This window comes from Diuraphis noxia, unplaced genomic scaffold (assembly GCF_037042655.1).
Source record: "Diuraphis noxia isolate RWA-SAM2 unplaced genomic scaffold, SU_Dnox_SAM2 contig0004, whole genome shotgun sequence".
In the NCBI taxonomy this organism is placed as follows: Eukaryota; Metazoa; Arthropoda; class Insecta; order Hemiptera; family Aphididae; genus Diuraphis; species Diuraphis noxia.
In genome coordinates this window covers 49,136,022-49,161,381 of record NW_028301714.1, presented here as the reverse complement: position 1 = coordinate 49,161,381, position 25,360 = coordinate 49,136,022, and the positions used below count along the sequence as shown (strand labels likewise).

The following is a 25,360-nucleotide window of genomic DNA, read 5'->3' as shown; positions in this document are numbered from 1 at the left end:
ATTAAATAACCAAAAATAACAACTTTGGTTATATTATTGTAATTTAAAAATATTATTCGTGGGTACTTCAATAGTATACCTACTTTATATTCTATAATATTAATAGTTAATGCCATTAATTACTTATGTTAATACTTTATAATACATTTTTATACCATAAATTACTGAATGAGTCGTGTACATAATGAATCTGATTGGATTAATTTTTAATTTATTTTATGGGTGGGTAGGTACTTTTTATCTGAAATAATAGCGATATAATTAATATAGTATATTAGTATATATAACTATAAAATATCCTAGACAGGCAAAACGTCTTCGCTCAGAATCGTTTTTCGTATACGATGATATTATATCATTGAATTCAAATTTAATACCATCTATTACAGTAACCCACTTGTAACCTACTGTACAGCAGAGTGATAGCTACTTACCCACTTTTATTTTTATTTTTGTCCTTTAGAAATGGATAAAAGTCGGTAACATACTAACATGCGAATAATAATAATTAATAACTACAATAATTAGTTAGTTATTTATAGGTACTAGTTACTACTATTGTAAGTACTAAGTAGATTAATAAATAATAATTGATATATTTGTGTTGCTAATCTTAAACTAATAAAGTCTTTCTATATATGTCTAACTACTCTAACTACATATTATACAATGATGTCGAAAGATAAAATCATTAAAATATCTTACAACTATTAGCAATTGGCTAATACTGTAATGTAAAGAATATTCATTATTCTAATTTTGAATGTATTGATTTACGAACGTCATTATTTTTATTTTACACATTTTAAGCCGTCTAGACGATAAAAAATGATTGAGAAGTATATTAATAATGTCCATTGTCCATGCATTTTAAGTTAAGTAAACGCTTTAGTTAGAAGTAAACTTTATTCAATTATACGATTGTCGATTTTACAGTAAATATAAATTACATTTAATATTTAGAGATACCTTGTACTTACTGCTATATATAGATACTACAGTGAGGTGTTTTCGCCTAATAGACTTATGACTCTGTCGATAGAATAATTAATATACATCATAACTGAAAAATTCTTCAATTAATCAACTTGAAATGTATTAAACAAATTGCAAATAATATAAAAAGTATGTATAATTAATGAAATTAAAATTATTTTGTATATATTGATTTGTGAATAATATAAACAATTTTAAATTTTAAATAGTATCGTGCAGTCATGCTAGAAAACTTAACTTACGGAACAACATATAAAATTCTATAGACGTTACATTATATTGTATAGGTACCTATTTAATTCGCGGAAGTATTGATAACGCTCTCCCGTGGCTTAGGCGGTTCAAATATGTAAAAAAAAGTTACCTTTATATTGCTATATAATATATTCATTACTTTTCTTAAACAACTTCACAATGTGAAAACAATCATTTCAAGATTAATAATATGATAAGCCTGGTATAATAATGATTAATAGACATAAGAGACTCACTGCACTAAATGTATTTTGTTTAATTTAATAGGTACTTTTTTGAGTTATAGTCGTTGAAAAGACGAATCTTTTAAGTGCAACAAATCGATTATGTTGTTCCTTAAACGAGTAAGTTAAATACATGCATGTATTTAATTCAAAGTTTTAGGTGATTTTAAATTGTTAACCTTAACCTATTATGATGAAATTTGTTATTTCTTTTAATTGTATTTTTAACCACCATCGCCTTATTTGTAAACGCTAGAATCCATAATAATAAATTGACATAATGAAGACGGCGAGTACAAAGGCGGTTAGTTTTATGAAAGGCATTACAGACAAATGGTTTTTAAGTAGAATATCACCGGTATAGTGGAATATAGGTATAATAAAAAAATATGTATTTAAGGAAAATAAACCTTGTTCTATCCATTTAGACAGCTCACAGCTCATACTTGAGCGGGAAGGGATTTACTTAACCATGCACTGCTTCAAAATTCATAAGATTACGCAAATCGGTTATTGGAAATGTTTTGACTAGCGCAAGAATATTAAAGTTCAAAACAGATTTATTAGCTTAATCTGGAAAAAAATAGTCAAAAAATACACGTTCGAAATCATTCCTGTCTACTGATAATATTTAGATTTAGTTAGGTACTTATCTATATTAAAGTAGGTATTTAAAAAAAATTATAATTTTATATATGACATGTATACCAATGTCAGTAGATATATTATGCATTTTGGCTTACGAAGAAGATCGACGTGAACAATAAAACACATGGCCATCGGGTTCTTAATACGATTGTCATTATGGCATTATATTTTAGTCCGTCATAGAATGCGACTCAAGCATTTCAATTGGATATTCGGATGGGTTTAAACGTGTCGAGCGTAATAAATGGTTGTGTATATTTTATGTCAAAATAAGTTCTAACCTATAGTCTATACAGTGAATGTGTTTCCTTATATAATTGCGCTGGTTCGTATTCGCGGACAAGTCACGTAGAATACGATGTATTCCTAGACATCTAGTACTTCACACATCCAACATTGTAAATAATATATATGATGTAAAATATAACACAACCAACACACACTCACATATTTGTATATAAAAAGTAGCATCTCTGGGAATTAAGTATACAAGAAAACAAATACCTTAATGTTGTATAACAATAATGATTTGCAACAACGTGTCGATTTATATTTAGATTATACTTCCTTTTATTTTTATATTATGTATTATGTTACTAATAACTATATTATAATGTAGACCTTTTTTAATTTTAAGAATCATTTAAAAATGTCACAATGTTTATGAAATAAGTAAATAACAAAATCGGTCTTGCAAAAAAATTTTTGTTTTTTCTTAATAATTTAATTTTTTTCCCAATTATATTAAAAAATATAGTGAATTTTTACTTTTAACCATCAAAATCTCAACTCAATCTAATTATTCTACCAGAAATCACACTCAAAGTTGAAAATGACACCATTTTTTCTACTACAGAAAAAGTGTCTAAGACGCATCATTATAAAATTAATATTCATCGCCCCGCTTAGAATTTGAAATATCTATTAAAAAATAGTCAAGTTTAATTATACAATACAACCGAAACTGTATGATCTATATAAAACAACTGGCCTGCAGGCTGTAGGATGTTATTAGTTTCGTCGACACCCCCCAATGGCTATATCGTGGATACTTTAGATACTATTTATTTTTTATTAGAACTAATACACGATTATATAATACTACTAGCTGACCCAGCCACGCGTTGCTGTGGCTCAGTAATTATAATACATTGAATCAATTTTTTGCTAAATCTTTGGTACAATCAAATTATTATTTTCTAAAAAAAATTAAAAATTCATATGAGATTGAAAATAAAACGTTTCGCCAAAATTTAAAAGTAATAGGTAAAGTATCGAAATGTTGAAATAAAGCTCAAACCAACATATATACTTTCTGAATTTACATTTTATTCATCTTGTATTTAATTATTGTTATTGTATTCTAGATTTATTGTCATCATCTGTTGAAATTAAAATCTTTAAACCTTTAAGCTACCCTCGAACACAAAACTTGTCATTACAACAGGTACAAATGGTACACTGTTTTCTCATTCTTATTATGTGTATTAACGATTAGTTGGTACGCATAATCATAGCACTTATTATTCCAACTTATCCTATAATACAATATAATGGGTATATTATGTTCGTCAAGTTAATTCAGCTGATCGATTTGAGTTGTGCGAGTTAGAATAAGGCCTCGTGTGGACCTTAGCAATATTCGTTGCTCCTGCGTTCTGACCAGCTGCATTCGATCGTGACGATCATAAACGAAATATGTTTCAATGTTTTACTATTATTTACCCACGTCCCACAGGCCACGACTGGCAAGTGGCAACAATATATTTTATAAGCACGACACGGTATAATATTGTTATTGCGGCAAAGCCGCGTCGAATAGATCCGTCGACGGGCGCGCGTTGGCAACACTGATTTTCCCGCCAAACTGGTAGTGTGTCGCCGCCACCGGTGACCGGTGCCAGTCGCGTTCCTGCATACACCACGGCAGACAACTGGTACCATAATACCGTCACAATAATATTATTGTCGTTTCGCCGTGCTCCCGGCGAGCGATTGGGTACCGAAGTCGATATATTATTAAAACGTTTATCGTAATATATTACAATACAGTTTTGCGCTGCAAGCAGTGTTATAATATTAATCTTGCTGGGCTAGGGTCGAGTGCCCGTCCGTTTTTCTCCGGTGATTACCGATCGTAATACCGCGACTTGTTCGCGTCTACTTTCCCGCCGTAGCACGCCGACACCGTCAAAGTCGCTGGTGGTGCGCGTACTTGCCAGCCAACCGTTGGTCCTTCAGATGTGCACCGCTGCGGAGTGACAACGACGACGAGTGACGACAATGGCGCAAGAACGCAAAAACAGCGGACAGAACTTAGAGATGCAAGATAAACATGACGGTTGCCTGTCAGCGACCGACGAAGAACGCGAACCCTGTCTGAAGGCGTCCGCCGACCCGTCGCCGGTGACCGAAAAGAACAACGGCACGATAACCGCGCCTCCGCCGTCCGCGGACAACAACAACGGCACCAGTAACGGAAAGTTCCACGCGTTCGCGGCCGCCACCAGCCTGGAGCAGAAGCTCCGGGACAAGACCGGCTTCTCCAGAACAGGTCTGGCCGTGGCCGTGGCCGCGCTGCTCCTGTGCGTTGTCCTGTTCATCACGTTGGTCGTGCTCCTCATCTTGTGGCCCGCACCGCCGCGCTACTTCCCCGTCTGCCGGAGGGCTGCCTGTCTCCGAGCTTCAGCCGAGGTGAGTTATTGTCAAACTTCAGTCGAAATATAATATACTATTATCACACTAGGTTCTGGTTGGCGACTTTAATACCGTCTAGCGCAATAACTTATGGATCGTGATGTAGGTAGGTACTAATATCTGTGTCATCATTGAAGTTTGTTGGTCTCCGCGGTAAAAATTAAAATTCGGACCAAATACCAACGTTGGCGCTTAGAGGGATAAACGATCGACGGCTATTATTCGTTGTTTTACAAAACTTTTGTGAACGAAAAGTCTTATTTCCCGGAATTTTTTCCAGCATCTCGCGTCGTCCTAAACGTAATGCGCAATTCAGCGTCAATTAGTAAGACTTTTCAGTATAATTTTATCGGGCCGATTAAAAAAAAAAAAAAATCCTGACACAAACAGTTTTTTTTCCATCGTGTGACATGGGATCTTATATAATCATTATAAAATACCGTGGTTGTAAGAGTCTTGTAAAGAGGAATTTTTTTTTTTTTTAGGTTTGCATTTTTGTCAAGTTTATTGTTTGTCTAGGTATATTATTATTTATTCCTGCGCCGATGGATGGTCGCATTTCATATTATTTACTGTGAAATGCTAATTTTATGCTAATTTCTCGTGCTGCTTAGCGACACGACGGTTGGCCAGGCCTCGGTGTTTTTGACCGAGAACGTTTTTCCCAATCAAACATCGCATTTGAATAATTTAGCATTTGATGTGTAATACCGTACTGGCGTACGAACGATGTTTTAAAAGTTTTCTCTTAAATACCTATAATTCGGTTCGAAGCGATACGACGTTGAATTAAATTGCAATCGCAGAGTACCTATATAGTATAATATAGTGTACGGTTAATATCTCCTATATGTGTATGTGTGTGTGTGTGTTTGTTAATACGAAATTATCTTTGGACTTAAACCAGACTACCACGTGTAGCCCTTGTAGGTTCTATGTATACTGGATCACGTGTAGGTACGACCTTTTCGACGTGCAAAAAGACAACAATATTGTGCGGTGCATTCCAGGAACACGAATATTATATATTATATTATTATATCGAAACGTTGGAGAGAAAACGTCGGTAAATGGCGTCGACGGTGGCCGTAACAACCCCTCTTGGATCGACACAAAAGACCACTGCCGCCGCCGCCGCCGCCACAGGACCCGTCAGTATGCTGTGCACGCCTGCACACGATCGGTGCAGGTATAAAGGGTCGGACGTCGTTTTTTTTTCCTTCGTTCTTCCCGTCCTCCGCCGGTTTTACGATCGTCGTAAAAACTACCTTTGGTCTGTATAATAATATTACTACATACATATATACGCTTGTATTATTGAATAAGAATTTTACACCGACGTAGGTGATAACATTATGTGTAACGTGTATTATAATATTTCGACGTTCGATCGTGTTGTGTATGGTATTGGTATATTACGTATTTACGCGCGTACCCATTTCGTAGATTTACCGACGAAAATGACTATCAAACGGTCGTCGAAAAAATACAACAATATTATATTATCATTTGAGTGTACAAAATTGTACATGTCATCATCTAAGTATGGATTGATAAAAACACTGAGCCGCGTTTCGACTGAACATTTCATTTAAAAAAATGTTTCTTTCGACTAATCCGAGTTAAATATTATATTAATATATTAGATAGGTATATAATGTAAGCTCCTGCGTATAAAACGCTGCACGTACTACGGTTTCCGCTCGATTACGCTTCCGATCGGCCGAATCCTTATATTTACGATTCGCACACGTTGTACTTATACATATATTATTATTATTATTATTATATTGTGTCCTGTCGTTGTTATTCCGGTAATTCGATATGTGTGTCGTGTGTCCGCACACGCGGTCTCTGGAAAACGACTCGCTGCAGGATATCGTCATCCAGAAGGATAATGTACAGCAGGTGTTTACGGATAACGAAGAATTTCTGTCTGTATATTGTACTCGCCACATTGTACTGACGTGCGCATATTATTATTATGTATAATATGTTTTTAGTATTTGAAATTTGCCACTCACGTACATTTCATAATATAGATCTGTAGATTTTTCTTCACTGGTATACTTATGCGGACAGCCCGCACAATATTACATAGGAAATTCACTCGTTTGGAATAGTATTCTCGGAAAAAATAAAAACGATGACGGTACGGTTCGTTTTTATCGGGCAAATCAAATTCCGTCATGTCCTCTAGTGTACATTACCATGTTGTTATGTCGTATAGTTGAGTTAAATTTGAAACAATATTCAAAACCTGTTGAATAATTTTAGACGATCTGTCAACCTTTTAAAAGTACCTAGGTAGAGATATTAATTATACGTTTTTACGAACTATGAATAATAAAATTTTTTTTTTATTTAGTTGCCCTCAATAACAAAACATAATATGGTAGGTATATCGTACACAGATACGTTGGTTTGTTATTACACATATACAATAGATACTAGGTATTCCCGAAAACACTTAAAACGAGTTCTTTTTGTTTTTTCCCGTTGTTCAACATTAATTTTGACGCTAATAAAATATGCAGAAATGCTGGTTATTTTTTCTAAAACTATCTCGATATAGTGTTAATACTTATTATGATATTCACTGCGTAAGACGCAAACATCAACGTGTACATAATAAAGTTTACACTATATTATTATATAAATTTTAGGTAATGCCATCGATATATAATATGCATTATTTTCGGATACACGTGTGCTTGTCATTATTACAGACGTTTGATGTACTTATTCCGTTTGTTGTATTTAAATGTTTTATAGGTCGTTCGTTTAGTCTACGACAGATGTAATGAACGAATAAAATTGTCATTTGTATAATCGGCAGACGCTTCGAATCAAAGACTGCACGTGTTCGTTGTCTGTAGAGCGTGTAGACTGAATATACATTTACATACTTTGTACGTTCGTGTTTTACGGATTGTTGCAACGGTAAATATTTCATTTGAACTCATTTTGCGTATCCTTACTCTGTTTTACAAAATTCTAATAATATAATAATAATATAACATAGTTGATACCTTCCAATTTTACGTAGGTGTATAAACTAATATTTATCATTTCGTAGGTAGATTGATTATAGTCCCAAAGCGTTTTTGGCGTCTTGTACGGACAGGAGTTGGTTAAATAATATTGCTGTGTAATACCATTATACATTTAATGGAAATAACGTACTTACGCCCACTGGCTAAGGTGTGGACATCGCATCGCTCACACTGTATACGGATTTTGCGTTATTCGATATGCAAAAATAAAAATGTATGCAAGTACCTAATAGACGCAGTGTAATTTTTTAAATATAGAAAAAATGCGATTATTTTAATAAATTACAATACACCTCTAAAGCAATTACACTATGTTTTTAATAATGCATACCTACTCTAAATCATAACAGTAATACGTAATTATTAGGTAGGTATTCATTACTATATTACTTATTTATGATTACATAATTTTAGTAATAATTATTATTGGCGTATAAGTTTGGTTATTAATTCAGCCCGTAATGAAAAACATTAATATTTTTATTTTACAATTTTGTACATGAATTTAAGTGCATTGAATTGACCGTTTTATTAAAAATAATTCATTATTCCATTTTCCATGGTACGTCGATATCTATTCGGTCGGATGTGTAAAAAAGACCAAAATAATCTGCAATTAAACCATCATCAATATAACCAACTGTACACTTATTATATTATATCATATATTTATATATTAAATATATATATTTACCAGTAAACATTATTTAAATTAACGTCTGTTTGGAATTTTGGATGAATCAACATTTATTACGAGTATTAATATTATCATCCATTAGCGCGTAATGAGGAATACCTTACCTATTATGTATTATATATTCATACATGATACATTATAATTATTATTTTAAAGCTGAGGTGACATATTCTAAAATCTAAAATATCATACTATATAAACATCACTAAGATTTATCCAAATAACATAAGAGCTACTAGGGCTAGCAATAATTCATAACGTTTCTATGATCGCTTTTTTGTCGTCATACCGTACTTGCGATGAATACAAATTTGAGACAAACCATCTCACATTTCAAATAAAACCCCTATCTTAATGCACTTAATGAAAAAAAAAAATCTTATATGATGTATTATGTGTGTATTTAATATAATATATTGATAATATAACGCATGATCAGCCAACGCTATTGTGTGGTATTGAATCACATTTTTGTTGATCAATAAAAAAAAAATCGTTAAACGTACATTGGTTTATGAAATGTGCAGGCTGCGGGACAATAATAATTGTTATTATTTATTAATTTCGATCGATGTCTCGCTAAAATCCCATGTACGGTTTCCAATATTATGTCGACGTAAAACACAATGTGTATATTTATAAAAAATTATTATAAAATAATAATATAGCTACAGATTACTACATACTAGTATGGAATACGCAAAGTGCTCGTGTATTTATTTTTTCTATATTATACGATCAGATAAACAACAATAAATCTTGGCGTTGTCCGAATTTTATGGTATTTTAAAGATTTTCCATAATTTCATTTACTCGCTTATCTCGCTTAATATACGTTATTGGGATTCAAGATAATTGGTTCTCGGTGAAAAGTTCTGTACGCAGACATTTGCCGTCCCCATCATCGTAATTTTATACACTGCTAATTTTTTACTTATTCTTATTATTAGACGAATTTATACAAGAAAACCATTCGGCATCTTATTGCCAATAAAAGACATAATATTTATCAATGGACATTTAATTATTGATTGAGATTTGAGATAATAAGATAGGTATATGAGGAATATCTCTGAAGAGTGTAGACAGTGTGCAATCTGGTGCCAAAGAATTTAGATCATTTTAGTGTATAATTCAAGACAGTTTCAAGACTAGTTAGTCTTAACTCCTAAGTTATGATTAAAATCCCTTCAAAATTCGAATCATCTTATCATATTTAACAGTAGGTACGCCTCATTTTCTGGTACATCGTGTTGGTTAGTGACACTAAGTGATATCTCTGCAGTTAATATTTTTCTAAATTTATAATGCTGCTGCTACTGCAAAACAAAAAATCTCCAATAAAATGTGTCGCAGAAAAATAAAATCATGACATTAGCCAATTTCCCGTTTACCACGTTGTCATATTATGTACACAAAGATATGCCTACATATATTTTATATACCCTTAGGTATACTAGCTCTCCTTATAATAGTTACACGGTTTGTGAACATACACAGGCTCTGGTCGTGTTCGGTTACCACGGTTATTGTTCTGCGTGCATAATATGATGAATATATCGTCGCCGACGTACGGAGAAATATATTTTATATTATCTCGTTTTGTTAACCGGAACCTAGAACTGACTAAACACACACTCGGCCATATATACAGCTATGTGCGCGTCTGCGCTGACTACTTTTATAACACAATTGTTTTTTTTTCTTTATCCTGAACCAAGCGTGAGAAGACTTCTAAGGCAGGAGAAAGATAAAAAAAAAGAACTCACGATCATCTGGTAGTGTGTTTCATCAACTTGGTGCGTGAATGAGGATTTTCTCGTAAAAAAAGGCTATCAACTTTTAAAAGTGTCGATGACACGTTCACATTGTGATGTATACGGAGGTCGATTCGTCATACCCGAAAAGCGAGTCATTGTTGATTTCGGCACGATTTGTTGTCAACACGATTTCCATTCATTATTTCCGATATCGCACGATAGTCGTAACGATACGCTGTCGATGACAATATTATAATTAAAGCCATAAAAAAATGTACGAAGGAACGAGTCGATTTTTAAAACCTACGTCATCATCTGAAATATTTTTAATTAAGTACCTATATAAATTTGAATATTTTCATCGATACTAAGGACGATACGGGTTTTTAAATAAAAATGCTGCTTTGAAAAGCGCTTAAATATACTGAAAAATTGATATGTTATTAAATAAAAATCAACTAGATGAGTTGAAGTAGGGCGCGGTGTTTTTTTTATTGATTTTGTTCTCTATCCGTACATTGTGGTGATGTTTCTGTCTACTGCAATATAGTTTTGCATTTCTTGCACGATATTACTCCATAATTCCATCTTGGGACTGTCCTATTCAGCTCGTCACGCGATTGACTATGATCCTGTATATTATCATATTATAATATGCGTATACCATGTCTACGAATAACAAAATTTGTCCTTGGACGATCTCGTATTTCTTTTTACTCTGCTCTATCCTATTGTCTCTGTGTTTTGGTAGAGCGTACGATCTATATTTATTAAATATTATGACTTATGAGTCTTAAGAAGATTAATTCGACATGGAGGTACATTGAATACAGGCCATACTACACAGAATTTTTCTGATAATCTGGTCAGGACTCGAGTAAGGGCACAATTAAAAATACTCTGCGTAGAGGAAATAATCAAACTAAAAATTATTACCAACGCACGGAAGCAAAATAAAACGGTTGGTCGGTTACGGTGTACGCTCTCTGTATATATATATTTAAAAAAATACAACGGGTTTCGTGATGAATCACGATGTAGTAATTATAATAATACTTAATATAAAGGTATGTACTATTCGTGTTGTATACACATTAATTGTATACACATTAAAAAACATTAATAACACGTTTCTGTCAGTAATATTATGTAGTTTAGGAATAAAAAAAATGCTATGTGAAAAATGGAGGGTTGACTATATTATCTAATGCATGCTTAGAAAATTTATTGATTACCTATACTTTATCCCGCCCAAGTCTTCATATCAAAATTATTAAAATCATTGTGAAACGATGACTGATTGTGTCGTAAATCGCAATCGCTCTAGAATTAACAAAACTTACGTGCAGATAATAAGAATAAAAAAAAACATTTCTTTATTATTATATTATATCATTATTTATTTTAGTAAACCTTTAATAAATGTATGGAATATCTATGAATCTGTAATATAGGTTCGCCGTACATTTAAAAATATTCCAATGAAATAAAATAAAACCATTTGAGATCTCATTTTTGCTTGATTCTATATTAGATGTAAACCCAACTGTATCAATTTATTAATCGAATTGATGGGTACCTAACTATTAATATAATAATAATCGGTCTGGTAGATTTTTTGCACACTTTGAAGATACAGTATATGTCTTCTCGTAGTTAAAAATAACATTAAAGAAGTACAGTTAACTATCGTTACCAAGGTCGAAACATTCGCGTGTATTATAATATATGGTTTACACAACTATACAGGTCTGCACAACATAATTTTAAACCCGGCCCAGCCAATTTTGATTTACAATCTGACTCGGTATCTATTATTTATTTTGATCCAATACCTAATAATGTATTAATCTATAAATTATAATACCCTTTATAATATATTCCCTAACTTTAATTCGTACCTAGTATTTTAAAATGCTTTTTTTTAATACAAAATCTGACAATTCTACACTACATAAAATTATACTATAAAATACAAATAGACGTAAGAACCGGAGGAAGAACAATTAAACCGTAAATAATTGTTATAATAAATAATTAACTTAGACTTAGGCTTAAATATGGTTCGTGCAATGTCGGGTCTTGGGTGATTTTTAATATTAAATTACGGACATAGAATACAGAATAATATACATCATATTAAAAATACTATTTCGTGACAAATAAAATACGATAATTAAGCTTACCTAATGACGTAGTAACCAAATTCTCATTGTTTTATTATACATATCGAAATAATATTGTACATCAGAGATGAGTACATTATATTATATATCAAGTATTTTTAGACGATCGATGAAAACAAGAATAACACGTGGCTCAGTTTTCTCTAGTGGCGTCTCCCCTGCAACCACCGTCTGCCCCGGTCTCCGCAAGCGGCATAACATTAAACAGCACGTGGCCATCTTCACCGCAACTCCATATCTCGAAATTACTATGTTCTCGAAAATTCTTATATTATAGCTTGTTCCATTAGGAGGAGTAGTATTACATTGTAGGTAGTATTCTATTATGTAGAACAATTTTTTCTATGACACCTATTTGCCGCTTTCCGTCTTACTCGAACTGGCTGGCTGTCCGCCTGTGATTCTCCGGCCTCCGTGGTTCCGGAGAGTTCCAAAAGAATAAAAGATTTTTATGCCGCCGCGCCAACCTCACACTGGTGTTAATAATAACAATAATAATAATACATAAACGTAATGAGTGCGTGCACCAAATATAAACCTGTATGGTTATAGCCTATATGTATACATAATATATATTTCCATATAGGTAGGTACACGCGCAGGCAGTCTGCGGCCCACGCAATTTTGCTTGAAGAAGTGCCCTGACGAGTTAGTCCATTCTAATAATGTGTAGGTACTAGGTTGTATACAAATTTGTTCCGAAACGTAAAGTATATTATGTTTAATGTTTATACAGCTATTTACACGTTTTAAACATTTGGTTACAGAATTTCATAATCAAATCCATAACCTTTAGTTACTCAATATTGAAACAAATGTTTTTGTTTTGTTTTTATCAGTGTGTATAGATAGTCTTATTGGGAACTCGGGGTAGCGTGATGATATTATATCCGTTTTCATTATTGAGATTATGTCATAATTTTATTTAAAAGTTTTATTCGGTATGATACTTGATCGTCGATCACCCAGAGCGATTCAAAAGAAAAGGTTAAAAGTTTGCGTCTGAAATTTGAAAATGAAATCAAAATTCCACAGATCCGCTCAAACTGAACTCACAAGATGCTGCTGATCCGTCGTACGTATGTTACACTTTTTATGACCAATTTTCGCGATAAACACATATGAAAATTGTTTTGACAAAATATTACGTTTTTCGATTCTAAATGTTTAGATTTGTTGACTCAATGTTTGAGCAACATCATACGCAGTGTATGGTCAGTACTCAGTCGTAGTGTTTGGACGTGGTTTTTAAATACTGGCGCGGTTTTTGTTGTAAATTTCGCTAAATTTATTTGTGGATGTTTAATTTTACCTTCATATGGTATAATACGCAATATGCGTGTATAATAAATACGTATTATTATATATTACACTTATGTTTTTATGAGAACTACGTTTTTTGCTCCATTGTTTATTTTAAATGCTAGTTTTATGGAAGCTATATACTTAACTGGATCCTATTTCATTGAAACCACGAACGACTCAACTAAACTGTATTTTATGACGGATTTGGCATTTTAAGATTTTTATCGATAATACAATTTTATTAAATTGTTTTTTAATTTAGCTGCTTGTATAAAACTTGCAGATTGCCCTTATATTTCGAGGTGTATTATATAGAATAAAAAATAATATCATTGATTCTAATTTGTCATAATATTTATGCAAACTGCACTAATGTTCTTACAATTTACATCATGATAAAAGCAACGAAAAAAATGTAGTTTATTACATAAAACTTGATCGAATTAGTGGCTATAAAACGTGTCTAGGGCAAAGACCTAAACTGTTTGACCGCGGGCATAACATCATAAACTATAAAGGATTCCATTTAATATATACGTAAATAACCTTGATAGTTACGAGACTCATGAAATTATAATTTAATTATACTATATATTATGATTCTTTTTTCAATAAAGGTACACAATCTGCACTGTAAGAAGTTTAAGATCATTAACGATAACGAATTTTTGATGTGCCATCAAATATGTATCATCGGTTATTAATTTAAAAAAAATAGTATTGTTGTACAACGGCAAAATTTGAACAATCCACGCGTAAAATCTGTGTTATTTTATTAACTGTTTTTGACACGTTCATTTTAAATCCTGTGTTCGGAACTATTTTTCATCGATATATAAATCAAAAAATATTTTTGTTTAGACTTTTAAACATTTAAATTGTATATTGTATTTGTTACTTATAGTTTATACGTATTATTATACGCACTGTTGTCTGTTAACGCAAATCATTTTTGCAGCAGATTGTAACATATGTGTAGAATAATATAAATAACCTATAATATTGTAGATGTCGAATATGACGTATATGTTACTACGCACTGAAGTGGTTTAACTGGAGCTGTAACAGTTTAGAGTGTATTGATAAAATACGTTTTCTACACCACCGAAAATCGATTTGAAGAAAATCAACCTGCTCGCCACCTATAACCACGGTCCACAATCAATGAGTTATCTCTCGTGGTTCCAAACAAGCTCAGGTTTCGCGCGAACAAAAAATAAGTGACGAAATAGAGGCGTGACTTGTGTACAAGAATAGTAAATATACTGGTATCGCGACGGATATATAAAAAAAATAAAATCTCCTATAATATATACAGTGACCGCTTTGAATCCGTTGGCTAAAACGATATCGCGAAACGGTTCTTTTCCCTTTGTGGGACGCAGACGCATTCGCTGCAGTGCAAGTATGTAGATATTATATATGGTAGGTAAGTCGTGCTCGTACACAGCCGACAATAATAGGTACCTGTTCGGAATGATTTATATTATAAATATATATACATATGTAATATATGTATGTGCAGCGATATATATATAATGTATATTGTTTATACTATATTATGTTGTATCCATTTTACGTCTGTGTATAGGTACACGACGAATCAGGCGGATTGTGCTTTAGGGTGACCTCGTTTTTTTTCATTCTTTTTTTCTTCTTCTTCAAGTCAAGAGAACTTTGATATGATATTAGAACAGCGTTTTTTAACCTGTGTTCTGTGGAACCCTAGGGTTCCGTGAAGATCACTGATGGGTTCTGCAAAGCTTAAAATCGTAAGAGTGAGAGAGACCGCCGGCAGCCGGTACGATAAATTTGGTTTTCAGTGATATCAAAAAGGTTGAGAAACACTGTATTAAAACGTATATGGTTCCAATCCTATCATCCATAGGGGGAAAAGACAACGTCGAACAGTATCTGTTTTATAAAAATAATAATAGCAAAATATAGGTTAGAGATATAACGATAGACCGCGACGACGTGCCGGCGATATGCGTTAACGGTAAAAACGGAAAATCGCGTGCCTTTTGCATCTGGTTGTAGAATTGTAGACGTTTTGTTTAATACATTATATTATATAGGTATACTTATATGACTTGAAGACAATGAAACAATAGAATTGATATTTTAAAGCTGCATTCGATATAAACGAAATAATAGAATTTTCTATATAATTTATAATAGGTTTTACAGCCTAATTTTAAGTGAAGGGTATCTAATATTATATAATAATTTATGTTTTTTCAAAAAATGTTATTTGAAAGTAAGACTTATGTCGTTAATTTATATCTACCGCTAGTCCGCAACCGTTTGTTTACGATGTATGTTTTGTAGTTTCGTACAATATTCCATCCCGCAATGAAGAAGATTATATACACAGACACACAGTGTGCGTTTTGTACATCAAAAACATTCTCTTCCATTTCTGACCTATCGTGTTACGTACCTAGCGTGATATGTTAGAGGATTACACATTTTTGTCTAAATATTGTCAAATAATTCACTATGTGATTTTACTCAAAGATTTCTTAAAAATACAATTTCGCATGACAAAATATCTATTTAAATTTAAATAAATATATACTGCGCTGACCAATTCGTGAAACAGGTCATGTCCTAGTCCTACTAAAATATAATATTATTCTAAAAGTTGGCTCTTAGTGATTTTGAATTCCATTTCAAAGGGAATAAAACATATTAAAAATAAGTAGTATAATCAAAATCGGGATAAAAACATACACTTATTATTGTTGTGTGATGGTTTTATTGAAGGAATTTATTGTTATTAAAAATTTCATGTTAGTACACATTTTTAAGGTTCAAGTTCGATTGTATGTACCTACATAATATTAAAAATATTATGAATATCATAACAACATATGGTCTGGTCTGGACTAAATGAAATTGTTTGAAAATCAACATAGAGCTACTGCATGTCGCTACTGGTGGTGCCGCATGTAGTGGCCACGTGGGGATTAAATTGCAGCCTGATACGGTATGCAATTAATTACGACATAATTTCGTTTCTTTTTTTTTTGTGTGTCCTTGGCAAAGAATTTTTCATATTACTGTTACGCAGCGTTACGTTCAAAGAAATAATTTTTTTGCCATCGCCACAAAACGAAATTAAATCACAGGTTATCAATGTGCATTTATACAAATAATATTTATGTTATACATTTTCGTCTGTGACCTATACTTAGTATAGTATATAATGTTAAGCAACAATATATACCTATATAGTATATGAATATAATTATTTAAAAAAAGTTTAATTTCCTCCTTCCATAGCCGTTTTTGTATAATATTATATAATACGTTATTCACTACCTATTTATTGACTGAAGTTAACTTATGATTCAATTAATAACTTTATCTTCAAGTGTACTCGAATAGAACTATGATGCATAAGTAATAAGTATACTGTGCGTAGTACTTACCTATTGTAGATTGTAGGTCCCTATGTGATATAACTGAAGATTATTATGAATTATAATATATTAATATTATTTACGATATTTTATACGACAATCAACAACATGTTACCTATATGTTTTTAAAAATCATAAGAAAACCGTTACCTTATAGCAACTTATATTTGTAAAAAGTTACTGTTTTATATTTACTTTATAGGTGCACACGATTTATATTTATGAGTTATTCAATTATAATTTATATTCTAATATGGTCGTAGTCTATGCACCTACGAATCTCAAGATTATGGCGTTTTACCAATAATTTTTAATAAATTTAAGAGTAAGAATAAAATACAACTATTATAACAGTATCTAACTACAATTATTTTAAAGAGAATTTTGAAAGATAAATTTCTATTTTAATAAATTGTATCTCATCAGTTTGTATAAAGTAAATCGTATAAACGCAATGAACTGTGATGTTAGTAAAATTAAATTAAATACAATATTTTGTTTTGGCATTGTGTTTTGTGATTTATTTTTTGTTCTATAATCTAAACAACTGACGTATTACGAATACAATTTAAAAACCTACTGTTGATTAAGTTTTATTGCACCATAAATGTTTTTTGACTGTCACAATTGTTGAAGTTATTTGCTGCGTGTGCACTATAATGAAATTATTAAGATTTACTCGTCAGACTACTGTTCATAGGGGTACACTAACTACTAAGAATATTATTGAATTATTATTTCGTTTGAAAACGAAATATTCAAATCAAACTATAACAGACAATCAAAATATTTAATTATATTGTATCTCCGTTCCTCCGTGGCTAAACACAACTTAATTAATTTTGCCTATTTTTTGTGTTCTGGCTTCAATAAACTATGATATTTCGAATTCGTTTTAGTTTCCTTTGAAAATTTGAACCACTTGAAATAAAGTAATAACGATGACTCTTGCGTGCACAGATTCCCGCGTATTTTCAGCCTCTGTTAATCGCTGATCCGATAAACCACAGATTTGAAAAATTCGTTGTGCATTTAAAATTAAATGAAAATACAAATCATCGTGTATTACAGTTGAAACCATAGAGTAATAAATTAATAACTAATAATATAAACAAACACACTGTATGTAATACGTAAGCGTATGTGCGCGTTACATTTATCAGTAAAATTTTTTAAACAAAAAATATGTTATCGCGCTGGAATAATGACGGATAGGTAACGTAACTATCTTATGGCATATTAATATGGCCAAATAAAATATTATACACGGTGTCGTATAAATCACGGACATTTTCACGTGGTTTTGCCTGGTTTTAAAGTGCAGCTTGCCAGCTTTGCACATAAGCGCAACCCCGCAAGACCGTGAGAGAGTGAGATAACAACGATAGTTATGTAGGTACTAGGTATACCTAAACACACACACACACTCACAGAAGCAATACACTTTTTTATCATGCATGTTATAATATTATTATTATCATTATTCGTTTGTTTACCCACGCACACACAAACTTTTATACAAGACGTTTACCTATATACAATATACAAATATAGGTACCGAACGTCATCGTAATCTATATAATATGTTTATATACTGCACTATATATAGTTAAACCATATCTTTACATAAAAAATACTCTCAAAATACTTGGTAGCGTTCGTTTCGTAACACACTCTCGAGTGTATATACATATTCATGTTTTTGTATAACACTCTAAGAAACTCGTGTATAATTCTTTTTTCTTACAACTTCGTAAACTCTCTGCCTACGTATACATTTAATATGCGAGTACGTATACCGTACCACACTGCACCTGCTGAAACACACAGAGAAGTATCTATCTATATAAAAGTAACATTTGAAAGAAAAATAATTTAAACCATATGATATCTCACAGTATTGTAGAGCGCACGCAAATAGATAAGATTAACATTAGGCTGTACAGTTTTTAAGATCATCCACAACGTTTTGAGAGCGACAGACGATACTCGGATATTGCAGTTGTTTTAACAATAAATATAATAATTAATACTATCATACCATTCCGTACTTACCTAGGTACCTGTCTAGTGCCTAGGTACCCGTGTATATAATAGCGTTTTTGCATCGTGAACAAATAATAATATGCGATCCAATGTCACCGCGGGTGCGTATGCTGTTCGCTCCGACGACTTTTCAGCGAGCTGTGAGCGTATAACTTTTCACCGCAACTTACAGAAACTGGATATTTTAACGGGCCGAGACAAATGCGAATAAAATTAGTGTTTGCTCACAAATAACGACACACGTTACCTGTATTATTACGAAAACATATTTATATATATATATATATAGGAAGAAAGTACAAAACCCACTGAAAAATTTTATGTACCGACAATGATGATGTGAGTGTTCATACTACCCCATGTCGAAATCAATTTTTAAATCATATTCATTATGTTATGTTGCTATGAATTTTAAAACGTGAAATAATTATTGAAGTAGATGATTCATACGCACTTACTTATATATATTATAGTATCTTGTTATAAGCTTCTTCCTGCCGAATCATATTTTTGAGTGGTGATATGGGTGCTTAATTTGAACCGCGGGCAAAACAAAAATGATTTTGTATTTATTGGTATAGTTATATAATGAGAAAAAAATATGTTGAATGATTGATGAATTAATCAATTATTTATGACACTTGAATTATATCTAAATATCAAAAGAATAGGGATTTGGGAAGATTGATGTTAAGTGGTTAAAAGGGATTGGGGTCACGGTATATAGAATATACGATGTGTTCTACATTAGCAAAATTTAAGACAAATGCATATCACACTGTTTAGGAGTTTCAATATTCTTATATTAGTAAAAATGTGAGCTGTTTATACCACGTTGGTTTGTATATTATATTTTTGTCACTATAGTAAATAGCGATAGTTACATACCTACACTTGTATACATAATACTGATGCGCTCAAGCTTGTATATATAATATCAACAAATACAATATATTATATATACCTCAATATTTCAATGTATGAATATGAACTGTAACCGTCGTTTGAATTTATCGCGTGAACATTTTTAAACATGTTGTATTTTTATTTTTCCAATTTCGTTTTGAGTTTTTAGGACCACCGCTAGAAAAATGCATACCTAAACGTATCCTTATTTTATAATTTTGGTTTATTGGGTTGTATAATGGTATATATTTTTTTCGAACTAAATGTTTTGTTATAAATTATAATTTTACGTTATTTTCGGTTAAATCGGACGGTTGAGTTGTTCAGTATAAAATGTTAGGTATATGTTTCAGTTGAATACTAGCATACAATGCATACAATCCATTCCTACCGCTGGAGACGGAGTTTGTATACAATAGGTAGATATATGGGCCCGTTGAAATATGGCTTTTTGGATTTATTACCGCATCAACTACATTACGATTTTCGAAACTGCGGGTGTCCGATTCCATATTATAATCGTAAATGTAACATAAGCATATAATGAAAATACTACTTATATATAGTATTTAGTTTGAGCGCCAACCGGTTCTTAGGAAATCTCGTGTAACTAGCAGCCCATCGTCAAATGGATTTTACGAGGGCATTATTACATATTGTAAATGTGTTCGTATTAGCTGCGGTCGTATTCTATTTACTATAATATATCATATAGTACTATTTATAGTTAATATTCTAGTTGTTACTAAAAATATAATTTTATATACTATAGTGATAATATATATAACACGCTGTTTACCTATATTTTATACATGCATCGGTATTGGATGTCATTTCACTGTAGACGTTGAGTAGGTACATATTGGCGTTTTTAAACCACAAAAAAAAATAGAAAAAAATTAGGGTGATTGCTTTTTCGGTCGCCTGTTTGAATACTCACACTTGCCGGATATCTGCCACACAAGCGTGGTCGGTAGGTATAGGAAACGTTTTTCGGGTCGTCTACCTCCGCACCGCCACTGGAACCAGATGTAGTTACACATGATGTACGTCGTTCTATGGACGCGCGCAACAGGTATGCCTAAATATGCATCAAACATCGCGACGTACTATTGTTTCACAACCACCAGCTATAATATTATAATTATTCTCCCGCGTGTGTCGCCGTATTATTATTTTAGTTTTCCGTCCGCCAACGCGGCGTAATCTTGGTTTGATCTCGGTGCATGGTGTGTGTGTGTAAGATTGTTAGAATATTAATGCTTGCGTTTGTATGAGTGTGTAAGTGCATGTATTGTGTGCTGCAGAGCACGCGCATTCTTGTGCGCAGGGAGACTGCTGGACCAGATACTCTGCCGAGTCGGCGACTGTCCGGCCGGAGGGTCAGTTGCATAGAGGAGAGAGAGAGAGATATTGAATGAGTGTCTGTATGTATGTATGTGTGTGTGAGAGAGAAAGACGATAATTTAGCGGTACGTCGTACGTGTCCACATTATTCTCAACTGGTTTCCTCTTCCCCTTTCCCACTACACCATTACCGACATCACTCGTACAATATAATATACTTTATTCGCAATGGTTCTCAGACCTATTCTAATTTACCCCCCGCCCATAACTCTTATGCGTGCGGAGAACTCTATACACAAACAACTAACGTATTCGTTTGTATCGTTATAATTTACATGTAAAACTAATATATTTGAAATATCCGCCAAATACCATGTATGAAATTTATAGTGTTTTCTGTATGAAATCGTACATGAGAGTCATGAGATGGGTTAAAAAAAAGAAGATTAAGAGATGGGCAGGCACTGTTCCGTTGGAAATAGATATTCATTTCGTCGATTGTTTTGTTCCCGAGAGTTGAGTTGAGAATTCAAATTTCTCGTTATGCATCACTCTGGAGGCTTTATAATATACTTTATTGTTAACGGTTTTGCCTTTGTGATTGAAAGTTATCAATCATCGACAATTGCAATACTTAGTTGTGTTATACATTCGTGCTTATAAGATTCTAGCCAAAAAAAAAATAAAATAAAAATTCTTTAAACAAAGCTTATGTTGAAACAATCAAAGTTTAATAAATGAAAACTAAAAAGATTCATTCTATAGCCTTGCAAAATAAGTGGTGCTGTAATGCTGTATATTTTTTGGTTACGAACAAAAAAACTATATTTTAGGGGAAATCGTATATTCGTTTAATATGTTATAATTTACTTATAGTGAATTGTTTTTGGGTAAAAACATTTTATCAACAAGAAACTAATACATTGAATGTATTGGCAGATAATTGTTAATCAGTTTGAATTGAAGTATCGTGGTTTTTATATTGATATTATGGTACATGTATTGTGCGACGAAATATTTGTTGTTTATCGTTGAGTTCCAAGTAGATACGTATATATATAGTTATAATTATTTCAAACACTGTTATCATCATACAATACATGACTTCACAAGGTCCTGCAATCGGAAACTAGGATTTAAAAATTTAATTTTGCTTTACCATGGTAATGCATGCATTGTCACATCACATTGGAATGTTTTAGTGACGTATAAATAAAACAATAATCAATAAATAATCAAATAAGCAATATTTTTATCAATGTAGTTTATTTATTACAAATGATTGGCAGAATTCAGTAGATTAGACACACGGTGTGGAGTTGAAAAATTGAATTCATGAAATCACAAACGTGTAAAAAAACAATTTGTTTTGGTGTATTTGTTGTTAAATACTTACCTAGTAATTGATAATAGTAAAACACTATAGTACAGCGGTTCTCAAACTGAGCTCCGCGGATACCTAGGGCTCCGCGAGAATAGTCTAGGGGCTCTGTGGCTCCCCGAGAATATCTGTATTAATTAAATTTAAATTATTAATATTAATTAAATAATTTGTATATATTCGTATTTTACAGAAAATAAAATAAAAAGCAAATCATTTACAATTTACATCATTTTTTATAAATTTTTGTTGTGTCATATAGACAATTCTGATTTTTGGGGCTCCGTAATGTTTTTTTAGGAATATAAGGGCTCCGTGAACAAAAAAGTTTGAGAACCGCTGCTATAGTGAAAATTGTTGAATTTAAATACCCTTTTTCAGTGGCTTACTCTGCAGGTATTTCAATGCAAGGGGTTATAATATTATATGGAAAAAAATTATGTGTATCCATATATATAATTATATATATCAAAATATTTTTTAAGTTTTATTCATTTTATTATATGCATAGTGAAAAATGCCAAAAGTGGTTTGAACACCCTCCACTTGCCACCATGTGTATACTATTGTGTGTTTAGGCTAATATTATTATTTTTTTCATCTATGTTTTACATATAAATAATGTATGATTATTTCTATTAATAATGGGATAAAAATATGTACCCACATAGTTTGCTTAAGATTTTTAAACTTTAATGTACTTCCAAAAAACTATACAACAACAATTTTAATGAAAAAATAGAATTGAATGTATTAAGTATGTCTTTTCTATGCTGTCCTTGATTGTCAATACAAATTAAAGAAATTTTATGGTTTTTTTTTTTTTTTATGATAAAGTATTGAAGCTACTACTAATATTGTACATATTGATAATTTTTTATTGGTGATATTTCTTTGTACCATCAGTTGTAAATTTGTAATAGTTATTATTATCGTCATAGGTACATATAGTGTTAAATGTTTCGTCGTTTATTGTTGTAAAATTTCAATATCTTGCTTTGATATTCATATAATTCTGCCTTTTTGTAGAGCAAATATATGAATTGAAGGCGCTTAAAACTATTTTTTGTTTGCAATATTGTATACTTTAATATATTTTATCACTTTTTGGAGTGCAACGCATACGTGCACGTGCTGTAAACTTGTTGTACGGTCGCGCGAACGATGCTTGACAAAATATAATTATTTATGCTGCGTTATATACGCGATTTAGGGGGAAAACACCGTCACCGCATATATGTATGCTTAATGCACAGGATTTGAAACGCTACAGTCGTTATGCTGTTTCCGATCTCATATTACTGCTATTATACCTTCATGTTATTTACGCTGAGTAAATGTACATAAAAATGTATATATACGACCGTATGGCATATACTACATTTCACTATAGACTAGACGATATATTGTACAAAAATAATATATTCCATACGGTTGTGCTGGTGGCGAGGGCTTTCAAGTCAATGGTGGTTGATGAACACCTAAAAGTTGAAAAAATTACAACCGCAGAAAGAGAGCGTGATACGCAGAAAATTCGACATAACTTATGTATACAACATTCACGATACGACACTCGCTATCAACGACTTGACGTTATTATTATTATGGATATTTTCTACTGTGTGTCACGCTGGTACATCTCCATAGATGGTGTAATAGGTACATAATAGTTTGCTTATACGTGGGCCGGACACGCTGGACGAGATCACTCATCGTCTGTGTATAGAGAGGCCTATATACATAGCTGTGACGAATTCAATTATATGAAAACACTCGCTCGTACAGGTATACATATAAATATATTATATATTATGCAGGGTATAAGATTACCCGTGGAGAACATAATATTATAATGTGTAATGTGTGCGTCCTTCACCTTGCCTATTGTCGAACGCGGCCACGAACTTCTATACAGTGAAAGTATACGAGTATAATAATATCGTATCGTTTTATTGTGCACCCGTACTGTGTTACTACGAGGACTAGAAAACAAAACGAAATATATATCTGACCGTGAATTCGTAAATTTATATAAGTATATATATATATATATATATATATTATATAGGGCGCGTGTGCTCTATCAGAGTGAGGCACTCCTGTGCATTTTTTACGGTCTATGCAACGTATGTTATTATATTATCGTCATTATCATTAATAATTGTATCGTATAAACTGCTGCAGTAATACGTCGTCCGGATTCGAGGGTGAGGCTCGGGTGACGACGAAGCCAAGCCCACTTCCATTGAACGCCAACACGGTTCATTAATCCCTCACAGGGGTTACGCATTGACATTATCGGGGTAAAAAATAGAAATTAAAAATACCTAAATCATGTGCACGCGGAATATATATTAACATATCGTGATAATTACGTGACGAGCTGCACGGACGACAGTGATGCAGCGTTTATTTTCGTCTCGACGGT

The 25,360-nt window shown here is 32.2% G+C and overlaps 1 protein-coding gene across 1 annotated transcript in view; it reads left to right on the top strand.

The window, feature by feature from the left end:
* The first annotated feature begins 4,020 nt into the window (after nt 1–4,020).
* The window catches only part of LOC107163456 (endothelin-converting enzyme 2-like), a 28,376-nt gene continuing 7,036 nt past the window's right edge, over nt 4,021–25,360 (top strand). The window contains exon 1 of the mRNA XM_089226556.1: nt 4,021–4,817. Within this exon, the coding sequence (XP_089082682.1) occupies nt 4,407–4,817 (411 nt within the window). The 5' untranslated portion in view covers nt 4,021–4,406. The remainder of the gene's footprint in view (nt 4,818–25,360) is intronic.